Source organism: Kockovaella imperatae (genome assembly GCF_002102565.1).
Source record: "Kockovaella imperatae strain NRRL Y-17943 chromosome Unknown BD324scaffold_6, whole genome shotgun sequence".
In the NCBI taxonomy this organism is placed as follows: domain Eukaryota; kingdom Fungi; phylum Basidiomycota; class Tremellomycetes; order Tremellales; family Cuniculitremaceae; genus Kockovaella; species Kockovaella imperatae.
This window is the reverse complement of record NW_019028946.1, coordinates 606,947-628,047: the sequence shown is the minus strand read 5'-3', so window position 1 is coordinate 628,047 and position 21,101 is coordinate 606,947. Positions and strand designations below refer to the sequence as shown.

The following is a 21,101-nucleotide window of genomic DNA, read 5'->3' as shown; positions in this document are numbered from 1 at the left end:
TGGATGTGATGTCTCCGCCCGTGTCAACGCGACCTTTTGACGTGCTGATCGATGAAATCCATTGCTGGGACAATATACATCTGCCAATCTTCGCTTTTCTCATCCTGAATCGAGGTGTAGAGATGAGCTTTTTCGCACACCCGTGTAAGACTCGTGGCCAATACTCACCAGTATCCTGGCATCAAAGCTATGTTCCCCACCTTCGTCATACCTCGAATTCACCGGGACACCCGCCTCCTTCAGAGTTTTCTCATACACATAATTTTGCTCGATCGGTACAGCAGTGTCTGCAGTTCCATGAAGTATGAACGTGGGCGGGTGGTCTTTTGTGATTCCAAAGAGTGGGCTGGCTTTCCGTACAAACTTGTCGTACTCTTCCTGACTGTTAAAGTCTTCTTTCCTAAACCAATTGGTTATACGAGTCCTAGTAGCTGCCACCCAGCGATACACATCCATGACGAGTCTCTCTTCATCTCCCCTGTTAACGCTCGTGACTCCGTGGTAGGCTTCATGTTCTCCTTGAGGGATGTCGAACTCCCACCACCAAGGCGCGACAGTCATGGCTTTGGAAGGGTCTCTCTCTGCCCAATATGCATCCAGTTGTTCTCTTTTTCGATCAGAGTCTAGGAATTCGATCTTTGAGAACGCAGCGTCCAGCTCTTCAGGGCTGAGCGGCGTAGGATTCGCCCATGGTCCTGTGAAGTTTGTCGGGCCATAAATGTTAATGATCGCCTTCGGGGCCGGGGAGAAGATGTGTGGAGACAAAGACGAGAAGTATCCTCCGGCCGAGTCTCCAGCTACGGCGTATCGCTCAAGGTCGACGCTGATCATAGTCGGCAGATGTTCTCGACACCACTTGAACGAATCGACTAGATCCTCCACTTGCTCATTGAAGCCTACATGCGGAATGAGTCGGTACCCAACAGATACGATATGATATTGCCGGCCGTGGAACGCGGGATGAACCCAGCCAACCTATCATCAGCGTCCATTCTTCTTGCGGACCTTACCATTCGAGTATGATAGCCTCCGGCCCATCCTCCACCATGTATCCATAGCAGCCAAGGCAACGGCTCGTCAGACGGATTCTCGGCCGGCCAGATCCGAAGGGGGACATCAACACCCTGAACAGTCTTGTAGACGTGATCACTGAATGGCTTGGGGCATGGTGTGCACCACTTGGCGCCGCTCGGAGGAGGCATGGTGCGCGATAGAGTTTCTTTTGAGCGTAGTCACTGCACAAGGCCATAGCGGAAACAAGGTCTGGAGGATCCGGACCGGGCCAAGCCGGTAATTCCGGATCGGCATCGAGCCGATACTGGAAGGCTTGAAGATCACTTCACATAGATGCTCCAGCCGCGCGTCACACTGAGCAAGAGGCATAGGTGGCGTATATGAGCTCATAAGCTGAAGGTAGTTTTGGGCTGAGGACGCAGCTTTACTACCACACACCCCAGAGGTTACCCAGCGATCGGCTGACTGACCTTTGCCGAGTTCGCACTGTCTTCCGCGGCGCATCGACAGCATGATTCGACCAGACGAACTTATCCCTGCTCCTTCTGAGTGTCTGACGACTGTCAGACTTGGTGTCCACCAGAGTCTCGCCCTCACATACCTTTGAGCCGCAAAAGCTCTTCGCCACTTTGCCACTCTGTGCTTTCGTGAAATTTGATTCCGCTCAACCTTGGAATACCGTGAAAGACTGGTTGGACACTTTGTTATTGCACCTATAATTTCAGAGTAAGTGAAGGATTACGACCAACATGTCAAGCAGCAGCATTACACTGCATGTAACGCCGACGTTCAACTCTGAAGAAGCTGCACAGGCCGCAGCCGAGTTCGTTTCGTGTAAGTCGCTTGACGCTGGTGCGTACGTGACGCTGAATAATACGGTCCTTGCTCTCTGGCTCTGTCCATCCGACCGCTGTCCCGTCAATAATGCTAACAATCGTCCGCAACGCGACTTTCACTTCATCGATCAGCCCTCGATAATCTGCCTGGAGAGGTAGCGTTCTTACTGGAGGAGATCAAGGAGAAGGAACACCGCATAAATCGTGAATTCATCCTTAATGTTCAGTTGCCTGGCTAAAGCTCAACAACCTCTTCATCAGAGCTCATTGGCAGAATCAGCTCACGGCACACTGGTCTAGTCAAGCCTTTACGAAACATCTATACTCATGGATCTGCCAATCTACCGCCGACTTCAGATGATGATTTCAGCTTGCCTATACCGCCTGGCGACCCCATCCCGACTGCTCACTTAAATACGAAGGACCAACAGGCCATTACGAAGATTCAGAATGAGTGGGGTAAAATTGAAGTTTTACAGGAGGAGAAATGCCGACTAGCTGATCGGTTGGAGAAGATCGTCTCGCGGGCGAGGGAGAGAGGAAGGCATGAATGGTTGAAGGTTGGCGGAATGGATCTTGAAGAAGTGGAGAAGGATGAAAAGATGGGCATGGTCAGCCTGGGAGAATTTGGAGGTGGTGACTTGCTTCTGCCGCCGAGTGGACTTGGTAGCGGCACAGATGGTCGTCCGCCTAAAAGTGAGCTGGTGTCGAGCTTGTTCAGGTGGGAAACAGCTGATCAGTATGTAGAACGGAAGCCGAACGCTCTTCCATTGCCTTTACCATCCAACCCATTCCCATCACAGTCCACTCCGATCATTCACCCACCATCACATTCCGCAATGCTTCCTCCTTCTCTGCCTCATTCTTCTCGCCCGTCTTTGACAGGTCGAGGATCCCGACACGCTCGACACATCTCCACGTCCACTTTGTCCGAAGACCCAGATGTGGATGGTGATGGTGAGATGGACGTGGAGATGGGAGACGAAGGTGGAGGTGATGGCGAGGCAGATGACACGTTATACTGTATCTGTCATCAAAAGAGTTTCGGGGAGATGATTGGATGTGACAATGAGGAATGTGAATACGAATGGGTGAGTATGATTGCGCTGGCATTGCGTGCCCTCGCTGATCGTCGGGCAACAGTTCCACGTCGGTTGTGTCAACATGAGTGGACCTGCGCCGGATACTTGGTACTGCCCATCTTGCGTCAAGACGCTGGGGCTTGCATCTAGCGATGGCAAAATGGCAGGGTCTAGAGATAAGAAGGGACGAAAGAAATGATTTTGGAGACACTCTTTCTGCTGTATCTTCGATAGTTGCGTTGTAATTGTCTGTTCACCTAAGTATGCCTGTACGTATATGGTAACCATGCAAGATTCTTGATCAAACCTGTTCTCCGGCATCTCGGAGCGCGTCGCGTGATACCCAGTCCGACTAACAATCAATGAAGCAGACTCTGACATGTTGATACATGTTGTGACCTGCTCGCCATCCCTTCGTGCCTTGACCGCACACAGCCATTCTAATCGACGACGATAGGGTCCCCTTCGGCAGATGTCTTTCTAGCCATTTTCAGCTCCCTAGCCTCCTTCTGGACTTTTCTCTGCCTAGCTTCTCCGATAGCTTTTAGTAGATCTGCATTTCGCTCCAGAATGGTTTTGTACACATTCTTCTGCAGCGGCGCAAGAGAGATAGGTACGATGATTTCGATCTGCGTAGAGGTCAGCAAGAGCCGACAATACAAGCGTTGACCCACCTTCGGAGGCAGCTTGAGCACATCTGCTTTGATACGCCTGAGTATATAAGGCTTGATCATCTCATGTAGCTCAGTCACTTTCGCTTCATCTAGATCTTGAAAGCGAGCTTCTAGGTCTTGCAGATGACTGGGAGAGTGGATGAGTTGATGTCAACTTCAGCTTGCTCACCGGAAGGTCTCCTTATCTAGGAAGTTGAGCAGATTGAAAAGCTCCCGCAAGTTGTTATTGAGAGGCGTGCCAGTAAGCAAGATGCGATGCACCGAGTTGAGCGTTTTCAGACGATTGAATATGAGACTATTGTCGGATTTGACTGAGGACCGGCGCTTCGTCAGCGAAGAATCACGCATACGATCCAGTTGAAAACACGTCTCGGATACTCACGGCGTTGTCCCTCATCCACACATAAAACTTCCCATCGAGGAATACCTCCAAAGACACGAAATTCGGAGCCCGTGATCATATCGTATGTTGTAAGAACCACATGACTGGTCATTGCATCCATAAGTTCGTGCCCTCTGATCGGAAACGGAGTTCGCTCACGCTCTGAGTCCATGAGCTTCGCCCTGGAGACCCTTATGATACAGCTCGTATTTGGAGATGATCTTGCGGGCTAGATCGCAGGTCAACAATGCGGGACTAGCCACTGATGAACACTCACATGCTGCTTCACCATAGTACGGCACCTGAGGACTTCAGCATCCGTCGAGTCAGAAGCCCTGAAATCGCGCTCACAACCTGGATATGAGGTACCCATTTCTCAAATTCGCGAACCCAGTTGGTAATCGTCCTGACCGGCATGAGCTGAGCCCCGGATGGTGATGAGGAAGAAAATCACGAATTTGGCACAAGGACGAGACACGGGTAGATCTGCAGCTGACTGGAGCCAAGGTACCCAAGAAGTGATGCGATCTGGATGCTGCAGGTTCCATGTTCAGCCAAGCCTCTTGACTCAGACAAAGTCAGGTTACAGGCTTACGTTTTGCCTAGTCCCATGTCGTCTGCGAGGATACATGATTCCCTCTTGAAATGCTTGTACAGGAGCCACTGAAAGCCTTGAAGCTGGTGACGCGTGAGCATAAATCACGTATGCTAACACCTTGTCTACTCACTTGGAAAGGCATCAAAGTCTGGCAGGTGTCAGAAAGGCCTCTTTTCTATGATCAGACACTCACGCCTCCAACAATACACGACGGCTGGGTTTCAGGCGGCTTGGTCATACTTCCAGCAGCCATCTCCCTCTGCTTTATCTCTGAAGCACTCAGGACAGGCAGGTCGACGAGTCTCGCTCCAAGAAATCGCTTGAGAGCCCGCTTGAACGCGGGATACAGCGGTGAATCAACAGGAGGAGGTGTATCCCACGTAGCTGAATATGATGTAAGCTGAGATCTCACCTGTCCACAGTTCGTAGCTCACATTGATCATACTGTAGGTCATCCCATTTGACCTATGGTACTTGTGAGATTATACATGGCGAGGTTCCATCTTAGCGACTCACGAAGCACCAAGTTATCAGTCCAGCGATCTCATCGGCATCCTCTGGCTGCAAGCTCCGTCCAGACCTCTCCTCCCACTCGTCAATCTCCATCTTCTCCTCCTCGGGAGGATTCACGCCATCCGGTCGAGGGCTTAATGTCGTCGCCTCGACTTCCGGCTCAGGAGTTGCAGAGGCAGACAAGATTCGTTTGCTCCGATTGATCTTTGTAGGTTTCCGCTTCTTCTTTGGGGGCAAAAGCATGACATCCAGTACCCGATCGATCGTACACCACTCGGTGGGGATACTGCTCTCGGCGTTCTTATCAGGTGGAGGGCCATAACCCTTCCACTCCCTTGCTCCGTGCGAATGCTTCTGATCACCTTTGACTTTGTCGTCCTCCGCCAAGATGCTCGAGATGGTTGGCTGTGCCATATCATCCCCTCGAGCAGCCAATGTCTCGTCTGTCACGAGATCCAAAGCTGGTCCCTTTTCAAGGAAGTGTCGAAGCTTTTGAGGCGCATTGGCTATAGCCCAAGCATGAGGTATCCAAGTGACCTGAGGGGACACATCAGACTCAGACAAGAAACATCGTAGATCAGCCTACACTCACGTGCCGAAATCCTCGGCCTGCCCACTTCACCAGATACTCGCGAGGCAGGGCGTCTTTGTACGAGGGCGGTTCGCCGTCGTCTCCATCTAGCTCAGGTTCAACGGCGTCCGCTGGGGAAGGTCTCCATGCGCAGATCTTGAAAACTGCATAAGCTATTGTGGTACGGCTTTCATGCCATCCAGCTTACGATGTCTACTGGCCAGATCCAGTCTCTGCACTGGTGGCACGTCCACTGTCGAGGCGTTTCTTGATACCAAGAAGCCTTTCGAGCCAAACTAGAATCGACACCGACCTCCGAGGCAGAACAATCTTTGACTGGGCCCAGCGTTAGCCGGCGCCTGACTTGTTCGGAAATTCGCCCGGCTCCTCGGCTCACGATGTAGGTAATGGCAGGCAAGCTTGCACCGAACGCAACGGAACATGAGGGCGGCCTCTGCCTCCGGGGAGTTCTCGGCCTCATCTGCGTCTCCATTCGCTGTGGGTCTCTCGTCTCGCAGGTTCCTGACAGCTGTCGTGTCATCGTCGACGTCGACTTCCATCGTCGTGTTTCCATTGAGCATGCTTGTGGAGGCCGCTCCTTCCGCGACAGGTTCCATGGCTTCAGGCTCATCTTGTTTCTTGATGACTTCTCGATCCTGATCGGTAGGCAATCGCTCTTTGTGACAAACGAAACACTTTGCCACTGCCGTACATCTTGCGCAGACAAAGCCTGCCCGCTCGTCAATCTTGACAGACTTTCGACGTCTCTCCCCAGGTTTCGGAGGACCTTCTTTCTCAGCCAGAGTGAGGAGCACATCCTTCTGCTGAGTCGAAGCGAGGCAATCCTGCAGGCATTCAGTCGTATCAGCCACTGCGATGAGGTTGTTGCTATGCTTACCCAATGTGAAGAGATGACACACTTCTCACACTGCAAAATCGTCAATCGTGATCCAAAGTGAAGGCTCCTATTTTCACTTACTTCAAGCCATCCTTCGAGCTGATTGGCCAGCTCCTCGTCAGACATCTCATCCTCGTGCTTTTTCCGACGTCTGCCAGGTCGCTTCTTTCGAGCTACAGCTCGAGCCAGAAGCTCGTGAGCAGGACCTCGCGCGCATTTCTCGCAGAACTGGACCAAAACTCTCAGTTGGGAGCATGCACAGGTATGGGCGTGAAGATCAACTCACCGCTCGATGCCGTCTTAACGCATCATCATCACTTTCATCTCCGTCCGACCCCTCCTCACTACTCTCTTCCAGCTGATCATCCTCGAATACACTTGCAGAATCATCTATCTCCTCTTCTCCTTCGCTCTCTCGGACTTTCCAACTATTTCGGCGCTCTGGTGCTGACTCTTCGTCGGATGCCGACCCGTGGTCATTGATTCCATGGCGTTTACGCCTCTTTGCTAATTTCTGATCCGCTTCGGAGCTGTCTGTGCGCGCACGATGGCCTGATCGAGCCGGCGGCTTCATATTGCGATGCATATGCGTTCGGACAGGTGCTGATGTGCCGTAAAATGAGTCTTCAGAGATTGACGAGGTGGTAAGGCGTGAGAATGCGTGCGACTGGACTTCCGTTAGCGAGATATCTGACGGACATAAGAGGGTCAGGGACAGAGTCGAGGTACAGGATCGGTGAGTAAGATCCACCTCGCGGATGCAGGATGAAAGAGAGTGAGGATGGACAACGTTGAGTTCTTGTTGACGTGAATGGCGCACAGACCTCCTTTGTCCTGATCATCAAAACCCATAAAAGGACGATTTGAGAAACCCACACCGAGCCAATCGTTTCCGCGTTGACAGAAAAGAGGCACTGGACTCACCTTATTGACTCTCTCTTGGGCTCTAGTAGCTCTGGTCCTTGGTATTCGCCTAGTTGGTGATTTCCTGTCATGCCTTCTACTTCTTCTAAGAGCTATAGGATCAGACTCTGGATCTCCATAGCTATCCTCCTCGTCATCGTCCTCATCTTCTGCGTCAAAGTCGTCCCATTGTATCGGGCTGTCGGATTCACGGTCCGTCGTATGATTATTTCTCCCGCTGCCTAGATGACTGCCCGATGAATAAGATAGAGATAGTCGAGTGGATTGGTCAGGTATGAAACGCGCAAATTTGTCGGGATATGAATAGGTTCTCAGTTTTGCTAGTGGCTTGAGAGGTATTTCCATGATCACATTGGACCAAGGTTCGGCTTTGGCTTTCCCCTTGCCTTTGTCCTTCTTTCCATGGTCCGGAGCGTCTAGCAACTCGACGGATGGATTACGGAGTTGGCGCCGTTTGAGACGTCGACCAGGTCGGAGTATGGACTCAGAGCCTGAACTTGAATCGTCCAGAATCTCTATCGGTGCTCGGTCCGTATCTTCTAGCTCGTCCGATTCGTTCTGACCGCGAAGGACGAGAGGGTCGGAAGAACTTCGAGAATTGTTCGAGTTGATTCTCGACATTCTTGAGGAGCCTGCTTCCTTTTCACCTCCTTCTTCTTCAGAGCCATTAAGCGATTCCAGAGCATCCTCGAACGCCTCGACCTCTTCTTCCGCCTCGTCCTCTACTTCTTCTTCGGGCTCTTCCTCTTCCTCCTCATCTGCCGGATCTGAGTCATGATTGCTCCCTCCAATCCTGCGCCCCTCACTTGCCACTTTCCGAAGCGAGCCATTTACGGCTGACCACTTGGGTGTCAGCTGAGACGCGGGGAGTGTTGACGAAGTCGCCCTAGTCGACGATCGCTTTTGACCCATGAGAGTGGTCGTGTCGCCGGTAGAAGAGCTTTCTTGTGCCCTCGGGGTCATGTTCTTGGACTGTAATGAATTCGGTCTCGACAGGCTGATCCCATTTGACGCACTTTTCCCCTGAGATGATGCGATATCATCCGCCGGTGAAGAATCGTCCGTCCGACCATTTGACAGTCCGCTGTGTATGTTTTGGCCCTTAGAAAGAGTCTCAAGCCGGGAAAGAACCGTAGCTCTATCGCTTGACCCGGCTCGATGGGAAGATGCCGCTCCCTGTGACATTGATCCAGAACGAGACCGAGCCATGGTTGTTCGCTCGAACAGAGGACTTGAGCTCCCCAGTGAGGCTGATCTCGAAAATCAGAGCTATAGGCGAGAGCGAGCTAGCCTAAAGTCACCTTCCCCGACCTTGTGGACATGCTTGCCTTCGCCACACCATCCTGCAGAGTACGTTCTGCCTTCGACATGAGATCCCAGAACATTTAGCTGATTGAACGTTGACTTTTGATCTCGAGGACGTGACTGGCGGCGTTCGCCGCTCAGTCGTTCGCGACCTCAATTATAAGGACTGAGGCAAACGGTAAGTCTGTGAAGCGCCTGAGATCGATAGACAGGGTGAATGCATCGGGTCAACCGTCAAATCTAACAGCTATGAGCGGGGCTGTAGGTCATGTAATGGATAACTATTGCTACAGTTGCGCGGAGAAAATTCAACATCGAGGATCCGTGAGGACGAAGGGGCATCCTAAGACCTGGTCTCTACGGTCACAGAGATCCCTCCCTTCAGGGGGACATGCGTAATAGTCATTGGGAGACCCGCAAGCTGCGATCACCTCCACTCCTTCTGTTCCCCTCCCAGAGCTGCATTCTCTGCCCTCCTGTCTATCTCGTATGGATCTTCCTCAGTCGAGTTCTCTGGTCTCCCGCTGAAACCCTCGAACCGTTTGCTCACTTCCATGGTCATGGCCTGAACGTACGCTGGGCTGACAGCGATGAGGAGTGTTTCTAATGATTCATACGTTTGTTGAAGGTAAGTGTGGAGGTTGGATGCTGCATCAGAGATGCGTTCGACCTGGAAAGGGAAGGTGTCAGTGAGCCAATTACGAGGACAATATATCGAGACCACGCAGGAGCGAGATGCAACACCTTCCTTTCGCCCTCCCTTCCCAAAATGATCGTTTCCCGTCTGTACGTTTCCAGAGAGAGAGCATCTCATTGGATGGAACACTGCGTTGCAGTGGCTCCTGCGCTTCGTGACCTTCAGACTCACCGTATACCCCCTCTGATCCAGAACCACCTCCATCTCCCCAATCCCACCTCCATCCAGCAACATTATCCTGGCTCTAGCCACAGCTCGATCGCTTGTTCGTCCAGTCTTTTTACTCTCTTCTACTATAGCGGCTTTGTCCTCGGCAGTGTGAGGGAACGACCGATCGAGCATGACGTGAGAGCTCGGCTGAATGCCAAAGAGGTTGGTTTTGAGGGCCTGTTCTAGTTCTGGGATAGGATCGGTCAGGATATTGGACGACATGATTGGGGCGCTGTGTAGACTTGGACCAAGCTGAAAAGACTTTTACTAATGGTCTTCGACGAGAGTTCGCCCTTGCATAGACAAGGTAGGAACGACAAACACCTCAAGCATTCCTTCACACCAGAGTGGTCAACCTCCACCTGGCGCGGCGGCACATGGCTCTAAAATCCGAATGATATTTTTGCATTGCATACATGTCTTACATGAATCCCGACTCGATCTCCGACCAACCACCTATGAGCTAGCAATCTGTCTCAACGCATCTCCACCTAGGTTATCAGGGATGGCATATCTCTGATCCGTTTCCGACAGCAGTTTTCCACCGAACAAAACTTGTCCATGTTTGGCATGATAAGCCGCCAGTCTAGCCTCGACCTCGGGTCCTGAGAGATCATAAGCACGCGACTCTCACTTTGATTCGCGCTGCGACTCACGGAAGTGCCTCATGAGGCCTTGGATAGGCCAAGCAGCTGCGTCTCCCAATGCACAGATAGTGTGCCCTTCAACTTGTTTACTGAATCGCCGAGTCAGTAAGCATGTCGATGGCATAGTCGCTCGACCCACGTGAGCTCCAACAACATGTCAATCTCCCTCTCTTGCGCTCGTCCTTCCACTAATCGGTCCATCATGTTCATCATCCAGGTCGTTCCTTCACGGCAAGGGGTGCATTGTCCGCAAGATTCGTGTTTGTAGAATTTTGAGAATCGAGCAATGGCAGAGACCATGTCGGTGGTTTGGTCCATAACGATGACAGCGCCAGTTCCAAGCGATGTCTGGCAGTCTTTGAGGGAGTCGTAGTCCATCCTAGTTGTGAGCGTCAGTGTGGGTTCATGACGCACAGTACTGGACCACTCACAATGCCTTTTCACAAACCTCTCGCGGAATGACCGGGACCGAGCAACCACCGGGAATGATTCCCTTGAGATTCTGCCATCCTCCCCTGATGCCTCCACAATGCTTTTCCAGGAGCTCTTGTAACGGTATACTCATCTCCTCCTCGACGACGCAAGGATTGTTGACGTGTCCAGAGACACAAAACAGCTTTGTTCCCGAATTCTTCTCTCGTCCAAACGAGGCGAACCAAGCACCTCCACGTCGAGCAATAGTAGGGGCGACAGCGACAGTCTCGACGTTGGCAACAGTCGAAGGACATCCGAACAGACCGACATCGGCAGGGAAAGGGGGCTTCAGTCTCGGTTTGCCCTGCTTTCCTTCTAGAGACTCGATCAATGCAGTCTCTTCTCCACAGATGTATGCTCCGGCTCCTCGATGAAGGTAGACATCGAAATCATATCCTGATCCACAGGCATTCTTTCCGATCAGACCGTCTTTGTAAGCTTCGTCGATGGCCTGTTGGACGTGGGATGCCTCTTGGTAAAACTCTCCGCGGATATAGATGTAGGCTGTGCAGGATGAGCGGGAAAATCGAGCCAAGATGGAAACCTCTACGCACCCGCAGTAGCGTTCATCGCCCGTCCAGCGACCAAACATCCTTCTACCAATTTGTGCGGATCACCTCGCATAATCTCTCTGTCCTTGCATGTTCCAGGTTCTCCCTCATCTGCATTGACAACGAGGTATCGTGGTCTAGCGACATCAGCTCCTGTGATTGAGAAAAGCTGCTTTAAACTCACCTCTTATCTTTCTCCCAGCCTGGTTTGTTCACTGAGATGCGTGTGAGCTCTGGTTGATGACGGATATGTGATGAGCTCACTGAAACTCCACTTGAGACCACTAGGAAATCCTGCACCTCCACGTCCTCTCAGTCCTGAATCTTTAATCGTCTGGATGATCCAAGAATCTCCCTTTAACAAGATCTCTTTCGTCTTGTGCCAATCACCACGAGCTTTGGCACCTTTGATGCCGTGGTCGTGTCTGAAGCAAGATATCAGTCAAAAATCCACGATTCAAGCCTCGAACAAAGTCGACTTCGACTCTGCCGGCCAGCATTTTCCCCTTATCAACTCACCGGGAGAACAGGTTTGTGAAGATTCGGTCCTGATCTTTGAGCCCTCCGTATCTCCGTACAGGTGGATCGGCGACAGTAGCCAGAGAGCGGGAGGAAGTGGATGGCGAGGAGGAAGGAGTGGTGGAATTGGGGGATGATGAGGAGGAGGTCGCACTGGCGTTTGTGATGATCGCTTTAGGTGTGGTAGTCGAAATCGACCTCAAAAACGGTCTCGAGACCGTCATGACTCTCGCTCTAGGAAGCATGTTTGAAGGGTGATGAGATCCAAACCCCCCAAGATCGTTGGGACTGAGCTTCAAATGTCCGTAGACCCACGATCGATGATTGCCTGGAGAGTGGCACTTCCCAAGTCCAAAGCCACGTGTCACATAACGCCGTGTCCATATCGGGGATTCACTTCTGTGGCATTTGCTATTCATTTGAGGCGGGGCACCCGGCCTTCATCCCGTAATTCATTCACTTTCATTGGCCGCCGCTGACAAGGTATAAACTACTGGCACAACCTGACTCCTTCCTAGTGCATACTCATGACAAGTGCTGAGTGGTCGGAGCCTTATCCTCCACCATCTCTACAATCTGGGCCTTCTCCTGTTCTCCAGCCGGCGAGCCGAATTCAACATCGCCAGTGGCGGCGAGTTGTCCCCTCTTTTCTAGCGCGGCAGCGCTGTCCTCGCCGTCGTACAGGAAGACGGTTTCCTCGAGAGGGAGAGGTCCGTTAGGGCCCTTTGTCTCGATGAAGTACATGTACATGAAGACCAATTCAAAGAGGAGCCTGTGCAGAGAGGTGTGAGCGAAGGTCAACGGTGAGGAAGTGGGATATCACGCGTACCAGCAGTCGTATACCTGTATGGTTCGTCAGCCCTGAGGAGACATAACATGACGGCAAAGACTCACGATATAATATTTCCAGTTCAGTGCCTTCATGGCGAGCGGGTTCACATATTGATTCTGAGCGGCGTGTTTGTCAGATCGGGATCTCATATAAGGGGTTTTTAGGGGATTATGAGAGCTATCGACTTACGAAGATCAAAGCAATATTGATGGACAAACTTCCCATGGTGATGGCACGCGCACGAATGTTGGTGGGACACTGATCGGTCAGCAACAGGGTCCCTTCGGTGTCTCCCTCACAATCTCGATAGAGTACAAGTTCTGGACTGGACTGATTCCAATGGCGTATGATGCGTTGAATAGGATGATCAGAGCCAAGACGGCGTGGCCAGCGTTGAGATTCGGGTGAATGGCGACACCCATGGTGTTCTTGAGGGCCGTCGATTCGGTGTATACTGCACTGCAGATTGTCCAACAGACAAAGAAGACCAACATGCCGGCCAAGGATGTCAACACCAAAGGTCTTCGACCGGCCTTATCGACAAGCGTGGCACCAATGATCGAGATGATGAATCCCCAGACTTGAAGAATTCCATTGATCAAAGTCTGGTGACCCGTTGAGGTGATACCGATACCGTCGAGGACGAGCGTGAGATAATAACTGATCAATCCTGTACCTGACCATTGAGAGAAGAAGCCAAAGGCAATGATGATTCTCATTCGTCGTCGGTTACCGGGCGTTTTGAAAAGCTCCAAATATGAAGAAGATTGCTTGGCTTCACGCTCGACTCGGAGCGCCTCCATAATCTCCTCATATTCGAATGTTGCCAAGGGGTCGGCAGCATCGTCATTGCAATGCCATTTGGTGATAACTGCAAGCGCTTCTTCGTCTCGTCCTTTGGAGACCAACCAACGTGGCGATTCCGGAATGAAATAGATCACACACAAGGTAATGACTCCCGGGACCTAAGAAGATAACAAAATGTGGCACGTCAGCCAGAATTCACTCAATGTGGCAGTTCCAATCTCCATTCTCTCAACCACTCAGATCTTCACTCACACCTTGGATCAATGAAGGAAGCCTCCAGGCCCATGTATTGTTGATCCTAAAGGAACCAAATGTCGTCCATGCGGCAATGATGGCCCCAGAGTTCCAAGCAGGGCCCCAGAGCGAAGTTATAGGGCCTCGATGAGTCGGGAAGGCCAATTCTCCAATGAGCAACGGAGCTGCCAATCCCGCAAATGAGAGACCAAATCCAATCAAGAAACGACATCCAATGAACATTCCTACGTTCTGCGCAGCGGTCTGGATACCCGTAGCGATCAACATGACTGAATGTTAGCGTAGGGAAAGCCACAAAGACCAACTGATTGTTCCAAAGACCAGGGCTCGCCTTCGACCGACCCAGTCGCATAGGTATGGAGACAACAACAGACTCGAAAGACCTCCGATGGTCTGAATGGCGTTGAAGACTCCTAGAGTACCGCCTTGAGGGTTGTGGAAGTAATTCTTCCATGTGTCGATGGTTCTTGTCGTTAGCCAGAACGCAAGATGAATCTCTCACTGGAGACCATTCATCATGGATCCATCATATCCATTGTTCGTCATTGTCAAGAAAAGGAAGAACTAGCTGTGGTCAGCCCCAGGTTGTCTATGTCCGATCGGAACTCACAAGCATAAAGTTGAGACGACCCAGTCGACCTTTGTACCATCGTGTGTCTCTACCTTGAAGGATAGTGGAGAGAGCACTGTGGTATTCTCGGACTGGACCAGTCGCAGGGGCAATATTAGGCGCCATGATGTGTCGATGTCTTCACAGAATCTCGAGGAGGACCAACAACCTAGGCGGGGCGGGCGAAGCGGATCGATGTCAGTATATATACTAACCAGCTGCGCTGCGGCAGATATTCGGTAGGATAGATGGTGACATCGGGGATTAGGTCGGTGCACCGACCTCAGCTGCTTGCCCTGGGTGAGTCTGCTTTGAACGGATGTACCGTACATCGTTAGATTAAATTAAATGCTCCGCAAAACTTTAATACCTGGGGTACAGACCAAAATAGCTTGACCCGGTGGATTGACCGTTCACTCCACGCATATCTGAAGGGTGCATTAAGACAGGGTAGAGGAAGGTGTTTCGTATCGACCCTGAGGATGGAGACTTAGGCAGCGGGCAATAGGGGCTGCTGAGACGAGGTCCACGGGGCGCAACATCCTGGAAGCGAGGATGGTTACGAAGCTGTAGCGAAATCCGCTTCCGGACTGAAATTTCGTCGGCGGCGTCCGATGCCGGGGGTCCTCCTCACTCCAGCTAGAGATCTGTTCGAAGATATCGCCCGAGGCCAATTGCAAATGCCCATACGGGGTGTTGGGGTCCCCGAGTATCGACCGACGACGCTCCGTGGTCAAGTGTAACGCCATCCGCGACGTGTAGCACGGTCTCGCCTGGCTTGTGGCTCATGGTAGGCGGTGGTATCTGCCTAAATCAGCCGCACTGGCCTGAAGTCTGACTGAGCGAGACCAAGCTTCGTCGAATGCACGTGAGTCACCTAGCTAGAGAGACCGGTGGTCGAATACACCGACAGTCTGTTGCATGAATCCAACGAATACACGGAGTTCTCGGTCGTATTCTTCTTGTCGTTCGAATAGAAGACGCCCCTGAGTTCAAGCATGTACCTGTTTGGCGCTTTCTCGGCAGAAGGCATGCCGAGGGCGGTCAGAGCGCAAGTCCTCGCAGGATATCTGGGACTCGGGGGGAATGGATCGCCCTTCAGGATGTCCGTCCTCATCGACAGATGCATCACAACCACCGCGGTTGTTACAATTAGAGGGAAAGAAATGCATCGATCTCGCTTGACATGGAACACCTTTATATGCGATTAACCATGGACTGGTCTACAGTCTCTGTCACTGAATATGGTCCTTATTATGCTGTCGACCTTGCCAAGACGATCCACGGCCGGGACAGGGGTCTCATCTGTCCCTTGTGACAACGTTACTAATATCAGCGTTCCAGGAGCGTGAAGCTGCGACACCGTTTATGCCTGGATACTTGAGGCTCGTCAAGGCGTCTCCGAGCCCAGAGAGGAGAGACGATGAGGTCAGCTCGCTTCGCTTTTCTCGAGCCGCTCCGAACGCGTACAGCGATAAGCGATCATCCAAGCCAAAATCACGGCTAATCCTCCACACGACGATGGCTCATGCTTAACCGCGTCCCGCTCCGCAACTCCGTCGATAGCCTATATAATCATCTGCCACACTCACCCCCAATGAATGTGGCACTTTTTCGTGGTCCGTGCGGGTGTTGAAACGTGTACCTGAAGAGATTATTTCATTACGGCATCGGTGGCAAAAAAGAAGGGGGGGAAGGGGAAACGTGGGTCAACAAAGCATTGGTGACGATAAGCGGTATATCGGAGCGATTGAAGTGCAGAGAGGTTCATTCGGATGATGATGGAGTAAGAGTGGATATCGAGTAGTAGGGGTAGATGAAGAGTTGGCTACGTGGACTACTAGGGGCCGTTCTTGATGATCACTGTGCATTGACTCGATAACGACATTTAGACTGTTATCTCGCTGTTCAAACGTTTCTGCCCTCTCCCCCCAAATACCCGCGGGAGCCGACCGGCCGCTGACGCACGAGTGTTACAATCTCATTCCCTCCCACTCTCCCCATTTCCATCTCTACATCTCTCACTTTCAACAATCGCTTTCATACCCACTCAAGCTCAATACATCGAGACTGTATTAGTGGTCTACATATACAGACCATACATTGCACCATCGCCATCGACCTCCTCATCATCATCGCCGCCGCCGCTTTCATCGCTCCCGCTCTCCCGCGCTTATCAAATCTCCTTTGAACCCAACACCGATACACATCTACCTCACCCTACCTTTGAATCGTTCTTAGTCTCATACCTTTGACTGGACTCCAAAGGAGGTCGTGTGAGTCGACAAAGAGTGAGTCGTAGAGGATCGTCAGCTACGCGTTTGCATACATCCCACACCTCTTATCGGATCAACATCAACCTCAGTGCTGACATCGTCGATCTCCACAGCTTTCTTCCTCAAATCTCAATTCCGGCAGTCACCTTCTCTTGAAACCCCCGCCCACCCAGGTGAGCCTCGCTTGTGTATCTCCTCGACGTGCTCTCGGTCGCTATCCTGACGAACGCTACCCACCCAGACCCCGCCGATAACAATGGATTACCTCGACATCCTCTCCTCTCGATCTCTCCTCCTCTTCGCCCGGCCCAACAAAGTTACACGTTCCAAATCCATCTCTGACTCCCTCTCATCCGATGATTCACCCGACTCTACCCCTTCCTCTCCCAATGCCCAACTCCCCGATCCAACCCCCGCTCTGATCGCCATGCCCATCCAGTCACTCATCGAGGGCTCATCAGACAGCGTCTACTTCCTCCTGACTCATGTTCTCGCCACTGCCTTTCAGCCTGCCCCTCAAGCTGGATCCCCAGGCGGCGACTCATTCTTTGGTGGTGGACTTGGGGGCACGCCCAAGGAAGTCGTCGGAGAGGCGGAGCTCCTTGTTTGGAAGGAGATGGACCGAGCAAAGATGTTCGGTCGCGAACTGGGACAATGGTTCAGAGGTCACGGTAACTCCAGGATCTCCGAGGGGGAGCTCGAGCGTATGGCTTCGAAGTGGGGTTTGGAGCTCGAACCCCTGGGCGGGGTCACCGACGCCCCGATGAAAGGATCCCAGAGGAGCGACATCGATCTAGAGAGCTTTGGATCGACACACAGTATCCCCTGTGCCGTGGTCAGGGCTTAGGCAATCAATCTCGCCTTCAACGACAAGATTCAAGTCGTATTAAACTCCAACCTGCCTAAGTTCAGTCCAAGACTCTCACTTCGTCTCTCCTGGTCTCCTGCATGGATCGATTCCGGACTCTCAGGTGGAGAACAGCACGTTAAGACCTTCTCGACTCTCATCAACGACGTTGTATATCCAGCACTCTATGTAGTCTCTCCGTTCTTGACTTGTTTGTAAATTGTCTCCTCTGCGTCTCTCCCTCCCTCTTTCGCTCTCTCCAAGCTTGAAATGATGACGACTAAATCGCGAGTAATATGTATCTGCATGCAAAGAGTCAGCATGACCAATGCGTGGGGCAGTACCGAAACAGATCGACCACCGACTGCGACAGTATTCGAAAAGGGTACTACTTGACTGTGGGCTCGACCCTCACTCACCCTCCAATCATAGCCACGCCTCCCAACGGGGTCAATGGCCCTAGCACCTTTTTCCAAACATCTTTGCCCAGCACTAGACCGAAGATGCTCCCACTGAAGACCATAGCTCCAGAAGCAATCATCCCAGTAGCGATTCGAGCACGACGAGACAAGCTGAGGGCAGGGTGGAAAGAGATGGCAAGGAGAGCGAGACCATTGTAGATGAGGTAATTCGATGCTGTACTCCAGTTTGAGATGGATCGTTCAGACAACGGTGGCTGACGGGATCGCAGACCGTGGGATCCGAATGCACCACAGGACATACCCACTGCAGCTGGAGGCAGAGGTCAGTTGGACGTTGAAGCCTAGTAAGCAATTCGTACGTACTGAGCAGTGCTCCAGACTTCCACACGTTTGTCGCATTCATAGTGAGTCGATGTGTTGTCGCGGGTTAGGTGATTGTCTGCAAGCTTGGGAGATGATCGATCAGGCCGTGATTCGCGAAGCGGAGACGGGATAAGAAATCAGTAGCTTACAGGTGTTCGTCAGGACCTGCCAAACTTTGTGGCACATCGGCGAAAGTGGCGGACGCCCTCAGGATGCGTCTGTTAGAGAGTTCAACTTAGACGGTTGTCAAACCGGGGGTTTCAGACCCAGACCTCACAGTGACTGATCCAAGAATCGGACTATATCCCACACCATGGCCGCGTCGTGAAGACGTTGCAAGTTGCTGACTGGCCCCATCCTTTCCTTCCTGGATCACTGATACAGTACGTAAGGGGTTTCACCTTCGCAACATGTCAACTGCTCGTCAATTTCCATTCTCTCCTCTCATCTTCTCATAGCGATACGTCTCTTGTCATCCAAAATGGTCCTGCTCATTGAGGAGAGCCAAAAACGACGCGCAGTGCTCAAGAGACAGTATGCTTCCATAGAGAATGAGGTGAATTCCCAGGGCGAGAGCACAGCAGAACATGTATGTACGAAGAACATGTACTAACCTAAGTCTGTAGCACCGGGATGTTGACGACCCCATCTATCTCGTCACTCCGTCTGGGACTACCCTCATTACCCTCATTACCGATCCGGAACGGCGCCCTGAACGACTCGTGCTCTTAGATAGCAATTTGCAGCCCGTACCCGACAAACGTGGTCCGGACGATCATCTTCACAAGCGGTCGAAATTGTCGCCCAACACTCTACCGAACGACGCGCAGGGGCAAGACAAGTCGGAGAAGGGTCGCAAATCTGAGTCAACTGAGACGTCAAGCACGGCTGTTGAGTCTCCTGGACAACGAGATGACCTTGAGAATGTGAGGAAGTCATCGAGCTGATAAGATGCCTACGGATCTCGGCTGACGTGAAAACAGGGCAACCCGATCTTCAAGCGTCCGCTGTCAGGCAGCGGCGAGAAGAACGTCATCGAGCCAGCCAGTCTGGCCACCCTCATCAGCGACTCTAATTACCATACTCAGGTCTTTTTGAGCTTGAGTGAGTGAGCTCTCTTGTTCCATCGCTCTCTTTTGCTAACACGAAGGCAGCCGAAACCATGCTTAAACCCATGCTTCAGATAAACAATTCAGGTGTGAGCCGTCTCTGGGTTTTCCCTGTGAGGACCACTGACTTGGGTCGGTAGTCCGGATACAGAGGAGCCGTTACGCTTATACTGAGCAGCTTCGAAGGAAATGGTCGTATCCCCCGAGAGCAGCCACCTCCTCTCATGCTCTGCGGACCGTTCTTTCGAACGGAGGATATCAACATTGATGCTTCCCTTAGCAATCTGTCTGCACTCTCCGGCGCAACGACAGAATTCCGAGGTAACGGTCGGTACGCCGCCGCCTTTGGACTGAACATTGAAGGCGTCTCTCTGGATCTCATCTACAAAGTTGACGCTCGGGATCAGTATAACATCTGGGGAGGGTATTTATTGGAAAGACATAGTTTTGCTTCTTGGACTCATAGCACGGCAATGAGGGAGATTGAGCTCTATTCGACACGCATGAAGGATCTACAAGGCACTGTGGTTGCGACGTGCTATGGACTGTGGCTTGATCATGGGGGACAGCATCCAGTTGCGATTTTCGAAAATGCGGGAATGAGTACACTCGAAGAGAGGTTAACACTAAAAGACCAGTCAGTCGGATCGTGCAAGGCCGAGGGTGGAAATATGAAGGCGAGACCGTCGCTGACGTGCTCCAAAGGGCTGCTATACGACTGTTGTATGTCAAGCTCCATCGAAGAGGAGTCATTCACAAGAGTCCAAAACGCAAACATTGGTACCGCACCAAGGATGGCACGTTCCGATTGATCGACTTCAGTAACGCCACTTTCTGGGGCGACCGGTACTTGCCCTATAGAGTGTACTGGCGCAAATGGATTGATGAAGAGATCGATTACATACTCGAGACATGGTGCGAGCGGCCCTACAGAGGCATGTTTGACTTTCCCATGCCGACGTGCAGCGATCAAGGGGTGGGTGAAGAAAACCTGGATAGGCCCAACGATCCAGAGAGTGTGGAACTGTGGCGATACAGGCGCAAAACAGTGTCATGGAAAATCGAAAGGAAAATGATCAGAAAATGGATCGCAAAGGTGAACAAGAGAGCCAAGCAGTGGGGCGATCCCAATAAAGCGTTCGGACGGCCCAAGGAGCCTGGAAAGGATCAAGAAGAGGTGACAACTGTGAGTTGGGACTTGCTCCGCAAATACTGGCCACTGCACTAAGTTATGCAACGCTACTCAGCCGGTGGAAGAGACCCTCATCACCCCCACGATATCCAACATTGGCGGTGAAGACGTCGAGAAGTCGGAGACGAAGCAAGCGAAATTGGTTGGTTAGTATAACAATACATACAGTATTCAATATCCCAAATCCCCGCTGATGTGACCACAGTTTAGTGAACAAGTCTCGCTTCCTGCAGTCGGAAAATGTGGAATCTCCTGCTGTACATCATGATGGCGGATGATCTCTGATACACGAAGAGGGAAAGAAATCCATCGATCTCGCTTGACATGGAATAGCTCTATATATGTACAGTACCATTATCGAAAGGTCCACGTCTCTGCAATCGAATACATATGGTGCTTATTGCTCTCTAGACCTGGGCCAAGACAGTTCACGGCCGGGACAGAGCTCTCATCCGTCCCTTGTGACAATCTCAATCGACAGCTGTCGTGTAGC

General features: G+C 51.8%; 10 protein-coding genes across 10 annotated transcripts; 3 read left to right on the top strand and 7 right to left on the bottom strand.

Moving 5' to 3' along the window:
- Nucleotides 1-23: 23 nt before the first annotated feature.
- On the bottom strand, nt 24-1,202 carry BD324DRAFT_650885 (Alpha/Beta hydrolase protein; the record flags this gene model as incomplete). Its single annotated transcript, XM_022018226.1, has 3 exons — nt 24-104; nt 169-975; nt 1,011-1,202. The coding sequence occupies 3 exons, from the start codon at nt 1,200-1,202 to the stop codon at nt 24-26; spliced, it is 1,080 nt and encodes a 359-aa protein (XP_021871319.1).
- Nucleotides 1,203-1,731: 529 nt separating this feature from the next.
- On the top strand, nt 1,732-3,237 carry BD324DRAFT_625532 (hypothetical protein). The gene is made up of 5 exons (XM_022015808.1): nt 1,732-1,848; nt 1,983-2,054; nt 2,112-2,546; nt 2,598-2,941; nt 2,994-3,237. The coding sequence occupies exons 1-5, from the start codon at nt 1,764-1,766 to the stop codon at nt 3,129-3,131; spliced, it is 1,074 nt and encodes a 357-aa protein (XP_021871318.1). The 5' UTR covers nt 1,732-1,763; the 3' UTR covers nt 3,132-3,237.
- Nucleotides 3,238-3,372: 135 nt separating this feature from the next.
- BD324DRAFT_674309 (SNF2 family N-terminal domain-domain-containing protein) lies at nt 3,373-6,694 on the bottom strand (the record flags this gene model as incomplete). The annotated part of the gene is made up of 18 exons (XM_022018947.1): nt 3,373-3,561; nt 3,607-3,733; nt 3,776-3,917; nt 3,989-4,092; nt 4,148-4,217; nt 4,266-4,290; nt 4,340-4,394; nt 4,443-4,523; nt 4,584-4,666; nt 4,717-4,734; nt 4,780-4,986; nt 5,007-5,051; nt 5,103-5,636; nt 5,692-5,826; nt 5,879-6,000; nt 6,068-6,515; nt 6,569-6,598; nt 6,650-6,694. 18 exons carry the CDS (start codon nt 6,692-6,694, stop codon nt 3,373-3,375), a joined length of 2,460 nt encoding a protein of 819 aa, XP_021871317.1.
- Nucleotides 6,695-6,985: 291 nt separating this feature from the next.
- On the bottom strand, nt 6,986-8,865 carry BD324DRAFT_438406 (hypothetical protein). Its single transcript, XM_022012786.1, has 4 exons — nt 8,821-8,865; nt 7,684-8,778; nt 7,493-7,638; nt 6,986-7,402 (listed from the first exon to the last, which is right to left on the bottom strand). Exons 2-4 carry the CDS (start codon nt 8,699-8,701, stop codon nt 7,277-7,279), a joined length of 1,290 nt encoding a protein of 429 aa, XP_021871316.1. The 5' UTR covers nt 8,702-8,778; nt 8,821-8,865; the 3' UTR covers nt 6,986-7,276.
- Nucleotides 8,866-8,996: 131 nt separating this feature from the next.
- On the bottom strand, nt 8,997-10,023 carry BD324DRAFT_625528 (hypothetical protein). The gene is made up of 2 exons (XM_022015807.1): nt 9,666-10,023; nt 8,997-9,467 (listed from the first exon to the last, which is right to left on the bottom strand). Exons 1-2 carry the CDS (start codon nt 9,924-9,926, stop codon nt 9,225-9,227), a joined length of 504 nt encoding a protein of 167 aa, XP_021871315.1. The 5' UTR covers nt 9,927-10,023; the 3' UTR covers nt 8,997-9,224.
- Nucleotides 10,024-10,160: 137 nt separating this feature from the next.
- On the bottom strand, nt 10,161-12,119 carry BD324DRAFT_579839 (putative NADH-ubiquinone oxidoreductase 51 kDa subunit; the record flags this gene model as incomplete). The annotated part of the gene is made up of 8 exons (XM_022013411.1): nt 10,161-10,309; nt 10,361-10,440; nt 10,491-10,730; nt 10,783-11,329; nt 11,380-11,513; nt 11,561-11,591; nt 11,641-11,801; nt 11,896-12,119. The coding sequence occupies 8 exons, from the start codon at nt 12,117-12,119 to the stop codon at nt 10,161-10,163; spliced, it is 1,566 nt and encodes a 521-aa protein (XP_021871314.1).
- Nucleotides 12,120-12,420: 301 nt separating this feature from the next.
- On the bottom strand, nt 12,421-14,525 carry BD324DRAFT_650880 (hexose transporter; the record flags this gene model as incomplete). Its single annotated transcript, XM_022018225.1, has 9 exons — nt 12,421-12,667; nt 12,725-12,738; nt 12,790-12,843; nt 12,917-12,985; nt 13,027-13,692; nt 13,787-14,058; nt 14,095-14,255; nt 14,292-14,353; nt 14,400-14,525. 9 exons carry the CDS (start codon nt 14,523-14,525, stop codon nt 12,421-12,423), a joined length of 1,671 nt encoding a protein of 556 aa, XP_021871313.1.
- A 2,406-nt stretch (nt 14,526-16,931) lies between these two features.
- On the top strand, nt 16,932-17,522 carry BD324DRAFT_650879 (hypothetical protein; the record flags this gene model as incomplete). The annotated part of the gene is made up of 1 exon (XM_022018224.1): nt 16,932-17,522. The coding sequence occupies one exon, from the start codon at nt 16,932-16,934 to the stop codon at nt 17,520-17,522; it is 591 nt and encodes a 196-aa protein (XP_021871312.1).
- A 344-nt stretch (nt 17,523-17,866) lies between these two features.
- On the bottom strand, nt 17,867-18,428 carry BD324DRAFT_625516 (DUF423-domain-containing protein). The gene is made up of 2 exons (XM_022015806.1): nt 18,308-18,428; nt 17,867-18,254 (listed from the first exon to the last, which is right to left on the bottom strand). The coding sequence occupies exons 1-2, from the start codon at nt 18,345-18,347 to the stop codon at nt 17,938-17,940; spliced, it is 357 nt and encodes a 118-aa protein (XP_021871311.1). The 5' UTR covers nt 18,348-18,428; the 3' UTR covers nt 17,867-17,937.
- Nucleotides 18,429-18,788: 360 nt separating this feature from the next.
- On the top strand, nt 18,789-20,886 carry BD324DRAFT_681183 (hypothetical protein; the record flags this gene model as incomplete). Its single annotated transcript, XM_022019111.1, has 8 exons — nt 18,789-18,863; nt 18,934-19,233; nt 19,291-19,411; nt 19,462-19,505; nt 19,557-20,053; nt 20,122-20,602; nt 20,646-20,754; nt 20,819-20,886. The coding sequence occupies 8 exons, from the start codon at nt 18,789-18,791 to the stop codon at nt 20,884-20,886; spliced, it is 1,695 nt and encodes a 564-aa protein (XP_021871310.1).
- Nucleotides 20,887-21,101: the final 215 nt, after the last annotated feature.